At 43.5% G+C, this 21,598-nt stretch overlaps 1 protein-coding gene across 4 annotated transcripts in view; it reads right to left on the bottom strand.

Annotated features, from left to right (window-relative positions):
* Positions 1 to 21,598, bottom strand: part of ELAVL4 (ELAV like RNA binding protein 4) — an 82,376-nt gene that overhangs the window by 11,657 nt on the left and 49,121 nt on the right. For all 4 annotated transcript variants that reach the window (XM_059374677.1, XM_059374676.1, XM_059374678.1 and 1 more), the window contains one exon: positions 11,546 to 11,649. In XM_059374677.1, coding sequence (XP_059230660.1) covers positions 11,546 to 11,649 — 104 coding nt within the window. The remainder of the gene's footprint in view (positions 1 to 11,545; positions 11,650 to 21,598) is intronic.

Below are 21,598 nucleotides of genomic sequence, written 5' to 3'. Positions count from 1 at the left end.
CTCTGGCACTCATTAGCTGTGACCTTGGGCAAGTAATTTGATCTTAATAAATCTCAGTTTCTTTACTCGTATAAAGGGGGATGATTTTCTTTCGGTAAGTTATTGTAAAGAATTGAGATAATAGATTTAATGTGTATAGTGCATTCCTAGAATTTAGCAGCTATTTAGTACATATTATTATGTGGTATGTACTATGGGCTTTCATGGGGCAGTGTGGGACTCTAGCCCCCATTGGGACACATCTTACAATTTTACCACACAAGCAAACATCTGGGATACCACCAGTGAGCAGCTATAGAGGCACCACTGTCCTCTTCCATCAGCCTGGTGGAGTTTGGGTCATCCTTTACTACTTCACTGCCATGAATTTCTTTGAGCACATTCCTACAGATTCCACTGTACTTCCCAGTTTCCACGAAGTACTTTCCATTTTCCAAAGTGACTTCTTAAGGCTGCTGTCGGTGATTCTCACCAAGGTGGCACTGGCATTCGTCACTAACGGGGCAGCAGAAACGATGCTCCTCCCCCACACCCCAGCTCACAGCCAGGGATCGGCCTGGGCAGGGTGGGAGGAACAGCACAGCCTAGGGAAAAGCGTTTCCCAAGTCCTCTGGCAACCCTTCACCTCCTGTCTTACCTGCCACGGTACAGAAAAGGGAGAGGGCTTGGAAAGCACGGTAAAGGCTTGGTTTTGGGTGCTGGGAGGCTGGTAAGATAAGAAAAGGCATCCTTCTTTGCCTTGGGAAGGTGTTTCATTAGTCAAATACTGGCACTAGAAGACAAGAGTTCATTCATTCCTCCCCTTCCAGGACACTTCCTGGGGGCAGGTCCCCTGCTGGGTACTTCTGCTTCAACCATGGTCCAGTAAGGAAGGGAGCAATTAAATGAGTACCGTACAGAGGGCTGTTCCTGGCAAGGAACACTCCAGCTCCCAGTGTTAGCTTCCACGTGCAGGGAGCCCTTGGAGTAGTACTCTAGGCCTCTCTGTGCCCCGTGACCACCTCCTCTCTAGGGGAAGACATTTGGCCAGGCTTTGGTAAGGGCGATGGGCACAGGAGCCTCAGCTGCTGCCTGCCTCCTCCCTTCTGGCAGCCACTTTCTGTTTCAGGCTCTGTACTATGTGAGTAGGTTCTGCTCCCATATGGGGAGGACTGTGGTGTCCATAGCACCTGTGACAGGGGCTGTCAATCTGTCAAAGTGTGGGATTCTGTGTCAGGAAGCCCATTGTGTTCAGGAAATCCATCTTGGGTGTAATCCGTAATAAAGGTGACCTTAGGATTTAATACGCTCTTCTTTTTTGTCTTACCTCTCAACTGGTTTATAGCTAGGATGTAGAAGACAAGGCCATCACTTGTTAGACCCCTTCAAATTATAAGAAGGATCTCATTGACTGGATGTTTTCATGGGCTAGGCATTCTATTCACAAAACTGCTAATCTCTACAACTGTGGCTCATGGTAAGCAGAAATATAGGTGACAGGTGTCATTGGTGATCCCAGCAGAAAGCACTCTCCTTGAAATCCACTTTACAGAAACTCGGTACCAAAAGTGGCCTCAAAATTTCTAGGTGAGATCCTAGGCAGCTAGCCACCTGCCTTCTATGTTACACAGGAAGCTTACTGCTTCATGAGGTGTCTTGCCCCATCACTAGCCATCCCTGATTATGGGTAAGCTCATCCGTCTACTGAATTCAAATGTGTCTCTTCTACAGCTTCCATCCTTCTCCAATTTCTATTTTAGCTGCACACACTAGGGGCACCCTTCTGTCTGAATCACCCTTTATCCCGTGGGTTTCTCTCACTGATAGGTGCTAGTTAGAGCATCAGGCAACTGTATTTTGAGACTGGCCACTCCAAGGAAGTTCTTGGTTATGTTACTTTAACTGACACTGAGCATCTATTCTGGAATTCTGAAAAGAGACAAAGGTCAAGAGCCAGGGCTGTGGGGCTAGAAAGATAGGAATTTAAATCCTGACTGCTTACTAGCGGTGTAATCTTGGGGAAAGTAACTTAACTTTTCCGATATGTATCACCTGAGTAACATAGTTTAGAAGATTTCTAACAGAGCACTTGGAGCATTAAACAAGCTAATGCAAATATGTTATACACAAGCAATGAATCATGGACCACTACATCAAAACTAATGATATATTGTATGGTGACTAACATAACATAGTAAGAAAATTATAAAAACACAAAATAAACAAGCTAAAGCATATAACATTTCTAGGCACTATGGGGAGCCTGGGTGGCTCAGTCAGTTAAGCACTTGATATTTAATTTCAGGGTCATGATATCAAGCCCCGTGTCCAGGCTCTGTGCTCAGCAGGGAGTCTGCTTGAGATTCTCTCTCTCCCCCTCTCTCTGCCCCTCAACCCCCTCTCTCTGTCTCTGTCTCTCAAATAAATAAACAAATCTTAAAAAAAAAAAAAAAACGGTTTCTAGGCATTATGCCTGGCACACAGATAGTGCTCAATAAATAGCAGCTTTGCTGTAACTGCTATGGTCTTACATGAGATTCTGGGAGTATAGAGATGAATACAACAGTCCTTGACATGTAGAACTATGAGTCTAGCAGAGGAGACAGACACAGAGACCTATCATTTCAGAAGATCAGGCTGCAGATTTTCCCCAATGTGTTGTAACACCTTCCTCTCAGACTGAGCACAAACTCCCCAGAGCATATGAATCCCAGGGGGGATAGTCATTCCAAAGAGCCCAGGAGAATGGCAGCAGAGAACAGACTCTGGCGCTGCCAGGGCCTTCGAGGAGCAAACCCTTGCAGGTACCTCTGATCCCACCTCCAGGAGCAGGGAGAGAAGAAAGAAGCCAGCTGTTTCCTAGAAACGACAGCTTTGATTATGAGGATCAGCTTACCCCTGTGCCTATGGCTGCTGCCCTGCCCACAGGCAGAACAGGTGTCTGCTTATGTGGCCCCATTCCTCATACTTTCCTCCACCTGTCACCTGATACACGATATTCTTTTACCAGGGGCAAGACCCGACGGTAATATTTCTAATGAGCCCCGATGGTACCACTTCTTCCTGCTCAAAACCTTCAGTGGTTCTCTAGCACCTTGTGATAATGATCGAATGCTTCATTTGAGCATTCAAGGCCCTCCGAGATCTGGACTTCTCACCACCTGCTAATGCTCCATGCACTCTGCACCACAGTTCAAATTAAAAAGGTCAGTCTTCTGAATATGCACTTCACGTCTCTACTTCTGTCTTTGTTTTTGCTATTTGCTCACCATCATATCAAAGCGAACCCTTGCCCATCCATACAGACCCTGTCTGAATACCGCCTCCTCCAAGAGGACTGCTGTCTCCTTGAACTCTATAGATGGTATACATTTCCATGGCCGCAGCTATCACAATACCTCCATCATGGAGTTTAAGAATATCCAAGAGTATTAGGAGGGTATCTGGCATACAGTAGGCTGGAAAAACACTTCTTTTAAAAAAAATGGTGTAGTGATCTGTTCATATGCCTACAGCTTTAACGAAGTCCATCAAATTACCAAGCGGTCTTACTTAGTAGAAGGATCCCGCCGTCTGTCTAGTGGCCCCCAGAAAGTAGAGATGTGTTAAAGGTTTCATGGGCTGATTGGTGGAAGAGCTGGTCTCAGAGATGAAGACACTCAGTCTTCTCACTAAACTGCACCTCCTGACTCTTGCTCTCTGTTAGACTGATAAGGTGACTGAAGCCACCTGGGAGGTGCGTTATACTTCCCACTATACAAGCCTCTATATATGGTGCCTGAGGCTTAACAAGACTCAAAGCTCTTTCCTTACATTTTTAAAAAGCATCTTTGAAGCATGTACATCTCTAAAACATGCAGATAGGAAACAGACTTCCCCTCTCATGTAACTTTCACCCAGGGATAACCCTATTCACTTTTGCCCTATTCACTTGGGCAACCGACTATAAACTTTAAACTATGAGGACCCAGAAGTGAGACATTATTTGTTCCATTTTCTAGATGACATACTCTGGCTCAGTGAGATGAAGTACTTGTCCAAGGTCACACAGCCGAACTAAGACAAAGCTGGATATTACTCCAAGATCTGGGATCTTTCCACTATGTCAGGCTAATGTGGACAGTGAAATAAAAGCTGTGTGCTTGGCACAAATGGCTACTTTCCCTGGAAATTTACCAAGCTGACAAGATCACGCTATAATATTTTATTAGTTAGATTGTTAGAGCTGGAAGACACCATTTTGCAGATGAGGAAATGCATCCAGGGAAGTAAAAAAGTAAGTCACCCAAGGTCATCCTGGTGGTTTTTGACAGAACTAGGACTTGACTGATTCTTCATCGTAACTCAGTGCTCTTTCAAATGGACAACAAAGGTGAAGGGAAGTGGGATTGGCTCTATGATCTTTGACAGGCCAGCTGATTTGCCCTGGGGCTTCATGATAGTCACGGAGAAGAGATTCTTTATTCCCCACAGCCACTGATGTTTCAGGCCAGCGCTGTGCAGTAGAACTTTCTGGGATCACGAAAATGTTCTAGATCTGAGGTGTTTGATGGTGGCCACTAGCTACATGTGGCTACTGAACACTTCCAATATACCCAGTATGACTGAGGAACAGAACTTTTCATTTTACTTAATTTTAATTAATTTAAATTCAAATTTAAAAAGTCATATGTAGCTGGTGGCTGCTTTACTGGACAGAAGAGTCTGAAGCCCAGAAATCACACAAAAATACAGAATCTCAGAGCTCAAGGGTCAGACCCCAGTGTGGTATAGGAATCTCTCCTACATCATCCCCAATTACTCCATCTGAATGTCTCTGACAGTCAGAGACTCACTACCACCCAAGGCAAATGTTCTATCCTGAGAGCTGCACGGGCTCTCTTTCCGGATTCTTGAAATACAGAATTGCACTTCAGAGTCCCTGCAGACTTCTTTTCCCGTAAGAACAGAGAAGCAACCACGGTGGATGAACCTGGGAGTGCAGCATCATCTTGGCCATCTTCCCCGTTTGCCTCTGCACAACCCTTAGAGTGTCTCTTTAAAACGTAAAGCTGAGAATGGGGCACAGACACGAAGGACAGTTGACCAGAGTGGATTCCTGGAATCTGGAATCCACAATTCTCCTAACACAGCCAAGGTGAGCTGGCTTTTCTAAGGCAGCTCACACCCCCCGATGGTTTCTTTCACACTTGTAGACAACTCAAGCCCCCAAGCCCCATTCCACACACTTCTGAAAACCTACGTGTCCTCTCAACCCACACCTGATTTGCTTTTGTAATCCAGACCCAGGACACAGTGGACGACCTTTAAGATACTGGAATTATAACAACCTCACTGGGCAGAGAGAACAGGGATGCGCTAGGTCAATCCTTCAAACTCCTACACCGGTATCTGAAATTATTCACCCAGATGAAGTTAGCAGGGCTCTGAGAAGCAGAGCAGGCAAACAAGCTCTCACAGGAGAGAATGAGCAGCCCGGTACAATGGGGGGTAAACGGGCGTCCAGTTTCCACTGCGGTGGATGTGTGCCCTCTCTTGGCTCCTTGGGGATTCAGTGATCCAGTCTCCCTTGCTGACCTTGGCAGGGCAGTGCTCCCACACTGTTCTGACTATAGCTGTCATGGGGGAGGAGAGAAAAGTGCCTTTTTATTATTAATAAGACTGAGGGAGGCAGTCTATCATTTCTGGGTGGGGTGTTACCCGTCAGCAAAAAATGATCTGCTAACTCTCCAGGAAGCATTAAGAGCAGTGATAGGAGAAATAATTGCTTATGCCGAGTACAAAGAAAAGATGCTTCAGCGGAACAAAGGCCTTTAGCAAGGCAGGTGGATGGCGGGGTGAGGGAGGGGCAGTGCCCTGATGACCCTTGGCAAGATGAAGAGGCGGGAGGGGCAGACTGGACCCTGCAAAACTCCAGTGTGGAGAGATCCCCTGGAGGCACCGTAAGCACTTATTAGAAGAATAAAGCGAGGATGGAGAAATGGCTAAGAGGCATTATGGCACAGAGATGCCAGAATACAGGAACTCCGTTTGTTCTCCTTCCCAGAGAAGGAAGTTTTTTCCTTCCGAAAAAGCCCTCACTCACACCTTCCCCTTCTCTAGTCCTGCTCCCTCTGGAGCTGGGCTGTGGCCTTGTGATCAAGCCCCCTTCCTACTCTCACGGCGCCTCTCCTGACTGCCTGCCAACCCTCCTGGGTTCACGCTGCATGGCAGAGGCAGCCTTTTGTCCCCTCATCCCTGCTCCAGTCCTGAACTCACCTACACCCCCAGTCTGCACAAGAGTTGTGATCTGGGAATGCTTTCTTTAAAGTCACATTTTTATAAATTGAAGAATAGTTTAATGCAATTATTAGAAAAAGACATGACACAAAATCATTTTTAAACCTGTAATGCAATGACAAAAGGAAGGACATAGATAAAAACATTGTTTACAGGATTGAGTTGGGAATGGCTGATACTGCCTTCATTATATGATAATGCATTCTTCAAATTATTTATAAATAAGCATGCCTTGCTTTTAAAATGAGTAAAAATTTCCTAAAAATCTCATGAAAACCAGTGTCTAAGGATGACAACAAACACCTTCAGCCTGCAAACCGCTGGTTTCATCTGTCAAACACCCCAAGTGACACACCACTGCCAGAAGAGCCTTCTTGGAACTTTACTTTGTCCAGGTCCTTCTCCTGCTCAAACCTCACACAGCTTCCTTCTTCCCACCCCTCCACCCCAAACCAGTGGGAGCCCCTGCATCCCTAAGACTGCTCTATCCCATTGCATTAGAGTTGGTCCATTGCATGTCTGTTACCCCCACAAGACAGGAGCCCCCATGGAGGCAGAGCAGTGAACACTTCTTTATTCCTGCTCCTCGAACTTAAGTTAAAATCCAAACTGGTATCCCATTACTCTGAAAGGTTTATTGGGAGTGATTCCAAACCCTCATATCCACTTCAGATCACTTTTTACTCAGTGTAACTTGAATATCAATCCAAAGTTTTTGTAAAGATATCCCTTTTGAAGGTATTACAGACCATCTAATTTTTTGTTACTAATTAATGCAGCAAAGAGCTGGACCACTACCGCTGGATTCAATGGAATGCTTCCCATCAAGAGGCTGAAATTACAGTGTGAATTCAGAAGCTGCTGTTTTAGAATGCATGGAGAGAGGAGAGAGTCCAGGACTGGGACATCTGGTGTGCGGTTAAGGAGAACCGAGAATCATTTCCCAGAACCCACAGCCATTTCACCCAACGGTTCCCAGAGTCTAAAGTGATCTCTATTAGAGTGAAGTGAGGAAAGAAGCTGAACAATTAGCACTCTCAGAGCCCTAAACAGGGCAAATCATCTCCACTGGGTCCAGAGTTGAAATCCTGAGAAAAGACCCAATTTCCCAAGTGGAGCTCCAGCCTGCTCTCGCAGACTAGACATGTAAGCCCATGGTCCATGCCCCATGCCTCTCTGACACACATGGATAGGAGAATCCCCAGGGCACTGCCACCCCTGGGCCATCCAAATCCCAGGACCTGGCACAGAGTCTGGAAAGCTGGGGCTCAAGAAGAAACGACCTGAAGTCAGGTCTATCCCCTATGGCCCTAACCACAGGTCTGTTTACTGAAGAACCTGGAGGGGCCACACAATTTGTTTGCTTTTTCTATCTCCTTCCCATGCCAGGGAGTATAACCTGTGTGTGTGCAGAGCCAATACACACCCACACAATCTTACAGCACACATGTGCTGCTGAACAAACAGTGTGACCTTCCAACACTTACGGCCCGTTGCCAGAGTTATTTCTGAAGAATACTTGCTGACTCCAAATCTCACTTGCCAACTGTGTGATCTTGGGTAAGTCTCCTAACCTCTCTGGGCCTTCCTTTCCTCAACTGTATGAAGGAGTGAATAGAACCTTCTTATAGGGCTATCTTAAGAAGTAGAGTTAATGCATGTAAAGCATCCACCCCGAGAGATGTTTCAAGGATTAAGTCCTATCAAGCATGTAAAAGGGCTCGAATACTGTTGGACACAGAGTAAATATTCAATATAAGGTAGCATTACTATTATTCATTGTTAGTGTAATATAATAAGTAATCATTATTATTTCCTTCTTGGGGCAGAACGCTATAGGACCTTCAGATGCTAACTCAGCTTAGTTGCTGGTCACTTGTTTGCCTTTGGACAAATCATTTCATCTTTCAGCCTGGCCACTTTTCCCCACGAAACAAGATATAAACCAGAGAATAATCCCTCTGTAGTCACATGTCTGCAAACATGTACTAGATGTTCCTAGGAGATCACTGTAACACACGCTTCTGAAGAATGTACTCTTTTCTTCCAGATAGGCACATTATCTGGTCATCCATACTACTTGTTGGGGCTTAATGAGCAAGTCACACTCTTTCTCTGTTTTGATGCTGCGTCTGTGCCAAGATTGTATTCTCCTTGAGGACAGAGGCCTGGTCTTGCCCTCCACGTGCCCTTGGCATTGGCACACAGTCACATTCCATCCCTCTTACTAAAGGAGCAATGAAAATTTGTTAACAGGGAACCATCATTTGTGGGCACCTTCCCCTAGCAACCCAGTAACGAGCCACCCACTTCCAATAGGCAAAACAGTGTTTGTGTTTTCAAAGTGGACTCCAGAGGCTACAAACTGTTTGTCCACGGGTCAACTACCAAATTTTGTTTGCCCCGACCACCTATGCTTTAAAATTTTTAATTTGGTTTCCAGCTTTTAAAAATTGAAAGTTATGGCAAGAAAAAAATATCTAGATTTCAGCTTTTATTGAATAATTGGAAGATCTGGCAATAATCCGGGCTTAAACAATCAGCAGTCGCTGAAGAGTAGCTGCCCTCTTTATTGCTCTCTACCTCACTACATTCTCTACCACTCCCTCAGGGCTTTCCAGATCTATCCCAAGCTGTTAATCATTGATTGTCAAAACTCAGGAATTAAAAAACAAACAAACAAAAAAACAAAAAAAACCCCAAACCCTTAGGAATTAACTCTTGGTGTGTCTGCATCTCTGTTGTGCATTATATTTAATGCAGGGTGTTTTACACAAAGCAGTCCAGAAATGCATCACAAATGTGAGAAGGAGGGACACACTTGACCTTATCTTGCAAACATGTGCTAAATAGTTCGGGGAGATCTCTGTAAAGCATGCTTCCAGGAGGATACTTAGGTTTTCCAGATAGGCAAGTTATCTATTGCTTCTTGGGTGCCAGAGCAAAGACATAAATCTCGTGTCACTTATCAAAGCAAACTGAAGCAGAAGTAAACAGTGGCCTGAAAGGCAGAAAAGCAATTTAAAAAAATTAATAAATGATGAGACTATTAACAGTACATGAAAAGGGTTTGCTTTTTTCCCCTCCCCTTTAATATGATTTTTTACCTTAAACATTGTGTCCCTTTAGGAAAGGGAAGAAAAGTTAATAAAGGAACCCATCACTCAAACTTAATTTTGAGTATGGCAAATAAACTGCTTTAATGAAAGGGCTGAAATCCCTAGGTTTGCACATTAAATTTTCATTCGTAGTAGAGAATGGAAATTATTGATTCAGCCGTGGCATCATGCATTTTGAATCCTACAGTGCCTCGGAAGCCCACGTTACTGCTGGGTGCAAATGTGTTGGCAGCGTTTTGATGCAGGGTGAGCGCAGGGTAGGTGAGGGGGTGGGGCAGACTGTCTCTTCACAGAATGAAAATAATCAATGTTCCTCGTCTGTAAGATCCACCTAGACAAAGCACTGCTTCCAAAGGCATGATGGATCAGGATGCATTCTGAGATCGGAAAAGCCAGGTTCAGTCAGTCTTTCAGGAAGCCCAAACAGCTTCATGGGAGATTTTATATATGGCAGAATGGGTGGCTGATGATTTGATCCTAAACTTTTGGGAAGGTTTGGGTTTCAAGAAAACTGTAGAGGAATGAAAAGGACTTTCTCGGTTCAAGGTCAGGGTGTCCATCAAGGGAAGAGTAAGTGTCTGACATTCTAATGCTGAACGGGATAGCACAGAAAAATCAATCAAAACCACAAATACAGCCTCAACTCGGTGTGGCCTCAACAAACAGTCAGAGATGCGAGCCTCCCATCTTCACTTAAAGCATAAAAATAGGTATGTTTTTCCTTTGAAAGGAATTAATCCTCCTGCCTCTCAGAGGATTACCTCATAATTAAACAACTCTTAATTATTTCTCCATTAGATAACTCAAGGGATTAAGTTTAAGATGAGAAAGAGGCAGCCTGAGTCAGGCCCATTTTGGGGTCTGCGTGTACCACAGACCGTAAATATCAGGAAAGCAATCATCTTTAGAAATAAAATTAAACTCAACTGCTGAGGTAAAGCTGCTTAAAGGAAGGAAGGAGCAAGGGAGGACAGACAATCACGTAATATATTCCAAAAAAGAAGGTTTTTGTTTTGGCTTTGGTTTTGCTTTGATTGCCTCCTAGCTAAGATTATCTGATGCCAATCGTCTCCTCTGTCAGTCTGGATGTTGGAGAAGTAGGTGTGTTGAACCAAAAGGTTCTGCTTTTGTGTTTTCATGCGCTGAGAGCTGGTGCCATCTATAGATCTCCATTCTGGGAGAGGTTTCTCTTTTGTCCTACTTTGCGTCAGACCTGCTGTCGTGAGGATAAGAGCGCCCAGGAGACACCTCCCTGTGGTGTAATAGGCTATGAAGGATGGGACTCATTAATGGGCTGGCAGCTGCCCCCAAGCAGGATGCTGCCTGGAGGTGGAGGAAGAAGGGGAAGGGAGGCTGAGGAGGAGGAGTCTCCATCCAGGAGATCACCACTGGCTGTGGGAGGGGGCCCTTAAAGCAAACAGCGCCACTTCCTGAAGGCTCCCCACGAGATGAAGTCTGAACCGAGTGTGACACACAGTCACAGAAACCTCTGTCTGGAGGAGCAGGCTCTGGGTAATTGCTTCTCTTTTTCGACTCAAAACAATCCCACCTGAGATATTATCTACAGCCCTGATTATTTTGGTTCGAATGTCACTTTTTCTGTCATTCTTTTACTATGTTCCTAACAATTTTATAGTACCCATCCTTATTACACTAGAGTTTATTTATAACTGATTTTGTCTTTTCTAGTCTCAGTTAGGAGATGAACGGTCCACCCTTTGGTAAAGTTGAACTGTTCAGCCTGGCCCATAAGGCCCCTGCCCACCTCCCATCCAAACTTAGGCCATGCTAGTCTATATGCTGTTCCCCACTCATAATGTTTACATTCATTTTCACAGCTTCTCATGTGCTGTTCCCTGTGTCTGGAAGAGCTTTCAGGCCCCAGCTTACTCCTATGGCTCAGTTCTGGCCATCTTTGCAGACTTGGGCTCACAGGCCTTCTTGGAGGGCCCTGACACCCCATCTGCCCTCTGTCCCCTCCCTCTACTCAACCCGCTTCTCATTCTTTGTAATGATCTGCATCCCCCACTTAGTACAGTGGGTGATAGATGTCCTTTGCATGAATAAAGAACACCACTTCCAGCTCCCTCATAGCCTGGATTTATTAGATCAAAGGGATGAAATTTAACCAGTGCTGCTCAGTCAGGAGCCAGCAAATCACTTCTTACCTTTATGGTTTTGGTCTGGAGTCTGAGTCCATTTAAAGTGTTGATGGCTTTCTCTGCATCCTTTGGATCAATATAGTTAACGAATCCATACCCTAAACTCTGTCCTGTGGAAACATTTAAAAAAAAGAGAGAGAGAAAGAAAGAGAGAGAGAGAGAGCTCAGTATCTTTATAGCAGTAACAGCTCCCACTGCAGCAAGAAGTCAAAACTTTCCTCTAGGATATGGTTCGTTTTACAGCAGGGTTTACCCCAGGTGGCAAAGTTTCCAGTTCTTCCATCTCTCACTTTGGTCAGCCTATGAACTCACAGGAGCCGCCCAAGTTAGGAATGGGTGAGTGCTCCTGCCCATCCACATACATACATGAGTGTCCGCTCAATCAGAAAGAAATGAGAAGGTCGTGGAAAGAGAGCAGGTGTGGTTTGTTAGATTTGAACTGGAGTCATGGGGCTTTTCCTATCAGCTGTGGGACAGTGGAGAGAAGTCATTTAATGTCCCGTTTCTTCCCCTACATGTTTTCTCTGGAGATAATAGCACTTGCCACAGACAAGTTTAAAAGCGTTAATGAGATCTTGTGCATAAAATGCCTACCAAATACGTTGCCTACAATATAGTAGCTGCTCAACGAAAGGCAGCTATGCTACGCTGAGTCCTGTAAAACTGGGGCGAGCTGAATGCAGTAGCTGTGTCTGCTGCCTCAGTCATGCCAGCCACGCCCACACGCGGAGGAATGTAGCAGGATCTGAGCAGCAAAGACAGAGACATTTATAGTGAAGGCATGACCAGAATTTAAAACAGTTGCTACAAATCATTGGTTGCCCTCATCATCTCCCCAGCCCAAGAACAATTAAAAAAAAAAAAAAAAAAAAAAGGAGGGTTCTATTGGAAAGGACTGGGGAGCTCCTAACACAAAGGAGAGAGTGCAAACACATTCTGCAAAGATGGTTTAGCTCCTTTAGGTGGAGATGGCATCAACTTGTCTGCAAAGAGAGGTAGCAAATGACAGGGCTCCCCCCTAAGTGAAATAAAAATAATGTGCTTGCGATCGTGCCACTGATTATAAATAGTCCATCAGCTCTGCCATGTGTCATCAGCCAGAAATATCATTAGGAAACTTTACATTTTCTGACATACCCTTTAAGAAACACAGAGCTTAGGGTGGCTGCAAAACCAGCTTGAACTTCCCAGGCAATGTTATTGATTTGTGGGCGGCAGCAGAGCCGAAGGGGAGGAAAATGACAGGACGTCACATGTCAGGGAAGACTGATTACATAAAGCTCTTTTTGGAGTACCCGGGCCAGGTCTGGGAGACAATACAGCAAAAAGCCTGCCATGTCCTGGTGACAGGAGCCCATTTCAGCAGCCAAAAAATCTTTCCAACAGCTTCTGTTTTGCTGGTAAATGTCTGTGTTTGTGTTGGTTGTAGGAGGGAACCTGGGAAAACAAGTTGGGTTCTGGATTAGAAAATGGGTGACTTTGTCATCCTTTATAGGACACAAGCAAAGAGCATCACGAGGAATGGCTAAGTGCCCATTTTTGTCCCCCAAATGAGAATACTTTCCATTAGAATATTCCTTTGTGTTTTGGAATAACAGGGCTAGAACAGGAAAGACAGGAGCAAACTTTGCCAGATATACCATTTATAGGCAGAATTAGTAACTGAAGAAGGAGGAGAGAATGTTGAACACCCCCTCCAGCTGCCAGGCCCCTCTGTGCGCATGCGTGCGCGTGTGTGCAGGAGAGTAAAAGTGTGACAGAAAGAGAGAGAGAGAGGTGTGTGTGAATTACAAGACCCTGCCACATGTTCTGGGAAACTTCTGCAAATCCAAAAATATATGAGACATTAGTTTAAAAATACCATTCATCCTAAATTTGGCTCCACCTCATCAAGCCTAACTAAATTCACCTAATTAAATCCATTTTCATCATTCAAATTTATCAATTCCATTTTCCTTGTAAATAAGAGAAGTCTTAAAAATTGAAATACTAAAATATTCGTATAATTATTCATTTTAAACAGTCATGCACCAAGTTGAGATGCTTTAAAGGGCATTTTTAAAGCAATAATCTCAACGATAAACCTTAGTTATGAGTTCTAGGAAACAAGTCAGACAGTCAATCTACCCAGCTAAATTGAATTTGTATGAAATTAAAATGAAATATGAAAAAACACAGACAAAACACTCACCACTTAACTGCAAACATTAAACCTAAACCCCAATAGTTCATGAGTCATCATACTGATGGAATGTATGTGGAAGAAATTATTATGCTTACCAGTGGTGCATGTTCCCCAATATACTATACCTTTTTTTCTAATTATTCATGTATTTATGGAAATCTAAAGTAAATATAGCGGCTATGATTTTACATTCTATATTTTATCTTTATTTTAGACGCGTCAGGTCCTAGGAAGGTTCTGAAGGTCAAGTGAAAGAAAGAACTCTTTTTTTTTTTCTTTAAGACTTATTTATTTATTTTACAGAGAGAGAGAGAGAGAGAGAGAGTGAGGGTAGGAGAGTGGCAGAGGGACAGAATCTTCAAGAAGACACCCTGTTGAGCACAGAGTCCAGTGATGGGGAGAAGGGGGCTTGATCCCAAGACCCATGAGATCATGACCTGTGCTGAGATCAAGAGTCGGATGCTCAACCGACTGAGCCACCCAGGTACCCCAAAAGAGGACTCCTGCCCAGCAAGCTGTGTCATATCTACTCACCTGCCTGTATCAGTCCCAAACCATCACCTCAGGTTGAAGGCAATTAGCACAACTGTGCTATTATCACCTGCTCTAGGTTTAGAGAGAGACTGCACTTAACATCAGGAACGAGGGTGCTTTTGAGAAAAACTAAAAACCAGATGAACATCGTTTCAGAAAGGAAGAGGGGGAAAGACTGGAGGTTCTCTTTGATATGATATAATGAGGTGCAAACTCTGAAACAGAACACTGCATTGAACAAGAGGAGAACAGAGATGGAAAGCATTGCCTGTGAACTGAAAGATATGAGATAAACTGCCACACAATGATACTACCTGTGGTTAGCCTAGTTCGAGAACAGCTTCCTCACGTGCTTCTTGCCAACATAGGAGGAGTCCAGCTAAGTCTAATAAAAAATACTTGATGGAACTAAGCAATCTCTTTTAAAACACTCTAGAGATGATTAAATCCCGAGGTAGAAAATATAAAAGCCAAGCCTCATTTCTTTCAAAAATTATTAGTAGCGGGGGAGAGTGAAACGAAGAATTCCGTTTTAACTTGTCTGTATGGTGGGCATACATTGGTGATGAGTTTTGGGTTTGCAGTTCTATATTTAAATGCACATAGAAAACTATAGATGAAACACATTCACAAAATATACCAACACTATTTCCATGGGGACCCAGAGAGCTACCATGCTGGAAAGGCCCCAGGGGACCCAGTCTGGAGCCTACAGCGAAGTGTGTGTGTATCTGCATCCCAGAAATAGATAAGGGACTCTTATTATTCCTTTTTCCCAAAATAACTACATCTTCCTTTATCAGAAGTAGCAAGATTTGACCATATAAGTATAGTGACAGGATTTTCAGAACAGAAAATCTTTTTGAATTTTATTTTTGTTCTCAACTTATGAATTTATTTTGATACCGAGTTGGTCAAATAAAACAATCAAACCATTGAGGTTATGGCTACTGAATCATCAATAAAAAATAAAATCAATAAAGAAAAGATGATATTATGAAATGAAGATTGCCTCCAAAATTTAGAAATTATCCTGAATACCTGGCTCCTTGATACTCAGGTGATCCACAGCCCTTACATGTGACCACTCCTTAATAGTCCTGTCCAGCAGGCACAGATGAGGGATCCCCAGTGATGACGCATGGGCAGGAAATGCATTCTTGGCAGTTTGGGATGGAAACTTAAAATTAGAATGTAGTTTCCGAGGGGAAACATTTATACATAATGGCTACATTTTAAGGCACTTCAGTGTATTTTGGATTAAAGAGGTTCATGTTTTTAACAAGCTTGTCTTAAATCTGAACATGAATATCTCTGTTTTGAAAAATTGCCCAAATGCACACTCACACACACACGAACATAGGATGTGTCCTCCTACTCTGACATAGCAACATCTCCATTCTGCTGTAATAATTTGTATACCAACTTCTCCCCCCTGGAAACCAAACACTTCTCACAAGAACTAGCTTATAAAAGTTTGCTTCCTCGAACATAGTAGGTGCTCAACAAACAGATCAAAGAGTGGATATACCTGTCTGCACCAACCCTCCATTTCTGGAAGAATGCTTTATGCTTGGGGGAAAGGTGGGGGATCTGGGGAATTCTTTTTGCATTTGTGAGAAAGGGAGAGCATGACAAGCTGACACCAAGGATTGGAAAAGAAAACACAATGAATGTCTGGGTGGGCTCTCCGCCAGCACAGATCAGGTGCTGCCCACCCTCGGAGTTTCTAAAGTGCTTTGCCACCTGTTCTGTCACATCTGACTCCCACAACAACCCCGTGGGAGGGATAATCGTCATTTTATAGATATGGAAACTGAAGATTAGAGAAAATAGTGATATGCCCTCCATTAGAGAGCTGGATCTCAGTCTAGATCAGTGGTTGGCAAACTTTTTTTTTTTAACGTACCGGGTGAGACAGTAAGTAGTTTAGGATTGGCGGGTCCTCTGGTCTCTGTCATGACAACTTTGCCATTACATCATGAAAGCAGCCATAGACAATATGTGTTGCAATAAAACACATTCAGAAAAATAGGCAGTGGGCTCAATTTGGCCTTTGAGCCAGAGTTTGCTGACCCCTGGTTTAGATCTTTTGAGTCCAAATCCAGTACCCTTTGCCATACTCACAGTTACCCCATTTGAACTAAAAATCACTGACAATGATACCAAAGCCCTGAAATACTTCTGAGGCTTTTTTGAATCATCTAAGAAAAACTCAACTATCTTAAATAATCTTCTCTAATAAACATTTTCATTGTATTCAAATTCTAGGAATCACCATCATAGCTGATTATAACCCATCATTTTCCCGGTCATTCTGGATAGATGTTGTTTTCCCTTTGTCTTTGCAGACCTGGAGGTTATGACAGGAGGACCCCAAATGTGACATCCTCATGGTTGATGGCAGCAACAGAGAAGCCATCCCTTTGCAGGGCTGGCTGGAAGGGACCTCAGCATTTCTGCACTGCCAACCTGCACACTTTGCTCTTTCTTTCTTCAAAAATCGTCATTCTCCAGAAAGCTAACTGCTACTCTCCTCATCTGCGAAGCCCCAAAGGGGGCAGTCAGATGGGTAGCTGCTGTTGATAAAAACTTCTGAGTTGAGTAAGGAATTTTTGTGAATGTTAGAACCCCTAGCTCAGGCTGAAATTCTGTTCTCAAAGCACATGATAAAATCCCCAGTCACCTTAACATCACCTGCATAGCGGTAATCCGCATGCTAGGTTAACACCAGCCAACTCTAAATCCCAGGACTCCCTCCCTGCCAGTCCTGAGATGACTTTCCCTGTTGTTGGATGCCTCAAAATCTACCTGAACACACCCAAAGGGTCAGAGAGGCCCGCAGCTATTACTACACACACTGATATGTGGTGTGTGTGTGTGTGTGTGTGTGTGTGTGTAAACTATACTTGCCCTATAACGTTGGTTAAGTCATTTAAACTCTATCAGCCTCTTCTTTCATCTGAAAACCCTGGGTAATCCCTTATCCTCACAATCTTAGCATCGCTGTGAGGGCTAACAACGTTAACACACAGACCAAGAGCAGCTACCATCTATTCAGGGTTCACCTTGTGCCAGGCACCATGCTAAGTGGCCTAATAATGCTTCCTAATTTAATCCTGTGTGAAATGGGTGCCATGGGGCCCAACGTGCAGATAAGGAAAATGGGCTCAGACATGTGAAGTAACCAGCAAGTAGGGTCCGTGGCTAGGATTTGAATAAGTCCAGTTCTGTGTGACTTAGCTCTTGCTTTTTTCCCCACAGGGAAAAAAGGCACGTGAAAAGGCACGGCAGTGTCCAGGATCAGGTAAGCACTCAGGGGGATGAATACACCCTACGCTGGAGTCTCTTCCCGTTCTTAGCACTGACTGGGGATATTCTGAGATGCTGGAGCATTCACAGCTCTGTTCCCACCCATCCCACCTCTGCGGTGTTTACACAGTGCTGGGCAACCGGAGTCCTGGCTTTTCTTCTGCAAGTTCAGAGTTAGGGGAGACAACAAGTCAGAGTATTTTTCTTTCGGTAGTTCACACAAATGCCTCAAACTAAGTATGGTTTAAAGTCCTGGTACTCTAAGTGTGGTCCCTCTACCAGCATCGTTGGCAACATCTGGGGACTTGATACAGAACTGTAATGATGTAAGAAATGTAGTTTCAGCTTTTTGCTCTGTGGCCTTGGCTAACTCACTTAAATTAACCTCCCTACACCTTGGTTTCTGAGAAAGCTACACATCCTAATCCATAGTAACAGGGAAGGGAAACTCTGATAGGAAAGTTCTTAGAATTCCTTTGTATACACTATTTCTTTCCTTCCTCCAAATCAGCATTCCTACTTTGTCCCTTTCTGCTGCAGTCATCTCATTTGTAAAATGAACTTAATATTACTTTTTCATGGAGTTACTGGGAAGATTAAAAGTGATAATGCATGCAAAGTGCCTGGCATATAAAAGATGCTCAATAGATGTTGGTTCCTTATCTTTTTGCTCCCACACTCCCATTAAATACTGCCTTCTACTATTGTCTATGAGAATGCTATCCCCTCAGTGAAGCCCCAAACTTCTTAAAGGTAGAGAATGTTTCTGATGCTTTACTTTTATATTGGACCACATGATACGCAGCAGGCACACAAATTCCATATATAACAGGCACCTACAACATGCTGGGTACTATGAGTGGGCCCCCAAATGACCAAGAAATTGTTCCTGACTTCAGGGGACTTAATATGTAGAATGCAAAGATAGATATAAGAATTAATTTTAGTTCAGCAAAAATAATACATGTATCAGAGATACTTCTTTTAAAATTATATACAGGGGCTCCTGGGTGGCTCAGTCAGTTAAGTGACTGCCTTTGGCTCAGGTCATGATCCCAGGGTCCTGGGATTGAGCCCCACATCAGGCTCCTTGCTCAGCAGGGAGTCTGCTTCTCCCTCTCCCTCTGCCTCTTCCCCCTGCTCATGCTCTCTTTCTCTCTCATGCTCTCTCTCTCTCTCTCAAATAAATATGTAAAATATTTTTAAAAATTTAAAAAAGAACTATATACAGGAACAGAGAGGAAATGCAGACTGATTCTGACTGAGCAGAATACAGAAGGCTTTCTGTGGGGAGGTTGGGGGGGGGGTATTTGAGTTCAGCTTTGAAAAAAAAAACCCAGGAGATTTTGATAGGATTTTCCCATCAAGGGATGAGCTTCCAATCTGAGGGCTGAATCCAAGCACTGCATATTACCCTACAGGTATTTATTGAGCACCTATTATGTGCCAGACATAGTTCCATTTACTGAGATTACAGCAGAGAACAAAAATACTTGTTTTCTGCCATCACTGAATGTATATTCTGATTGGGGGTGATGGAGAAAGACAAGAAACATAAATAAAATATAAAGTTTGTCAGATGATGGTGAGTTCTTGGGAGGAAATAAAGCACAGAAGGGGGAAGACAGTATAGGGGATGGGATTGCAACTTTTTAATAGGTGACATGAGAGCAGAGACCTGAGGGAGAGGAATCAGCTAGTCCCCCCATCTGAGGGAAGGGCATCACAGGCAGAGGAAATCTGTGCAAAGGCCCTGAGGCAGGAGCGTGCATGGCATGATGGAGCAATGAAACAAGTGAACGTGAAGGTAACATACCACTCCACTTGTTAAAGGCCTAAAAAGAGGAAAAGAGTAGCCCTGATTCTGCATATTACCCATAATTTCTTGTTGCCATCAACCTTCATTAGGTGGATTTAGTGTTCAGGACAAGGGGCTACACCAACTTGACAGACATAGGCTCATCACAGTTGGATGCAAGGCCACCAAGATGGGCTTGGAGCTTGTCTAAAGCTTTGGCAGCTTTGTGAATTCCATCTGCTAGGCCATCATGGATGAAGGCAGTCTTCAACAGCTCTTGGAAAGCAGTATTACCACAACACTTCCAGCAGCAATGCCTTCCTTGGCCATGGCAGTGGGTTATGGGTGGGGCCAAATCTTGAGGTCTCTGCCTCTGTGCTACTTGGTGTCAGCCGGAAAAGAGCTAAATTATATTTATTTTAGACCCAACACTCCCAACTGGTTTCAGTTTATCCTGATTTCTAACTGAGGAAATAAAAAGAATAGAGAATAATTATTAGGCACCTAGTATAGGCTAAACACTTTACATACATCATTATTTAAATCTTCACAAACTGTGAAGCAGGTATCTTTATCCTTACTTTATAGAAGGGGAAACTGAGCCCCACAAAATAGAAATAACATACCCAAAGTTATTTGGCCACAGAATAGCAGCCAGACCCATTTGATTCCAGAGCCTGTGTACTTTTTTGCTGTGCCCTGGCTTCTTGAATATGTGCTCATCTGTATGCTAATCACACCAGCTGGACATGCATGGCACAGTGTGCCTGAGACTTTGAGAGCATCTGAGTTTTCTAGTATTATCTCCAAGTCCTCATTCTTTCCACTTAATTCCAATATATACCTTCAAAGTATCCCATTCCCACTTCTAACCTGGTTGTGCCTAGATCTGGTACATCACAGAATGACAGTCTTAGAAAGGACTTTAGTATCAATCATCTTCACGTCTGTACGATAGATTCTAAAACTGAAGACCAAGGAAGAAGCAAGGTGTTCGTGGTCTAGTAGGAAAGTCAGACCTATGAATCAATAATGACAGTAGGGTATGGTTCAGTGTTATGTCAGTTAGAAGGAGAGAGGGCTTTTTGAGATGAATTCAAAAAGATTGATAAGAGATAGCCTCACAATAGACAGAGAGGGGCATTATAGCAGGAGAGGGCAGCATGAACATCTGTTTCTCAAGGAGAGAGACCTGCCCCTTGGTTTACAGCCATTACTTGCAGGAGGCTGCTGATTGTTGATACCAACCTGAATTGTCAATACTGCTTCCAAGTTGAATCTGTGCTCAGATGTATATATGACATCCCCCCCCTAGACCTCTGGCACAGATTCAGGAATCATTTAGGCATCTGAAATTTTGAGTGTGTCTGCTTTCTGCCAATGACAAACACTATTGAAAACGACAGGACCCAGAAGTCCTTATTTTGAATTCCCAAAGTATTTAAAATTACACTGAACCAGTACTAGGTTATCTCTAGAGGTTACATTCTGGCTTCCTAAGTAGATGTAATTTACCCAGAAGCTGAGAGCTCATCATGGGGCATCAAAATGGCAATGAACAAAGCACTTGTCCCATAGTGGGCATTCAATATAAGCTTGCTGAGCTGAATGCATTTCTTAGTGGACCCTAAATCCCTTAAGGGCAAGAACGTGAATCTTACTAATCTTGGTATGACCAATGTGCGGCACATAGTAGGCTTTCAATAAATCTCTGTAGAATGGATGAATAAGTCAACAAATTCAAAAAGTGAATAAATGGGAACAAAAATAGTTATTTTGGGGGGCAAATGAATGGCTCAGTTAATTAAGTGTCTGACTCTGGATTTTGGCTCAGGTCATGATCTCAGGGTCATGGTTTGAGCCCTGCATCGACTCTGCTCTGGGTATGGAACCTGCTTGAGATTCTCTCTCCCTCTCCCTCCGTCCCTCCCCACTCTCTCTCTTAAAAAAAGAATTTTTTTTTTCAATTTATTTTTTGAGTGTTTACCATGTGCCAATCAATGTACTGCTTTATTGAGGTATAATTGACAAATAAGATTGTAGGATATTTAAAGTATACATTGTGATGATTTGATATATGTATACATTTATTTACTTACTCATACTTTTGATGAGAACATTCAAGTTCTAGCTGAGTCCTTCATGTCTAACATCTCATCTACCCCCAAAACAATCCTACAAGTTGGCATTATGACTGCCATTTACAATAAAAAAGACCAATGTCCAGAGG

The sequence above is a fragment of the Mustela nigripes genome, chromosome 14 (genome assembly GCF_022355385.1).
Source record: "Mustela nigripes isolate SB6536 chromosome 14, MUSNIG.SB6536, whole genome shotgun sequence".
In the NCBI taxonomy this organism is placed as follows: Eukaryota; Metazoa; Chordata; class Mammalia; order Carnivora; family Mustelidae; genus Mustela; species Mustela nigripes.
The sequence above is the reverse complement of the archived record's forward strand: the minus strand, read 5'-3'. Positions and strand labels throughout refer to the sequence as shown.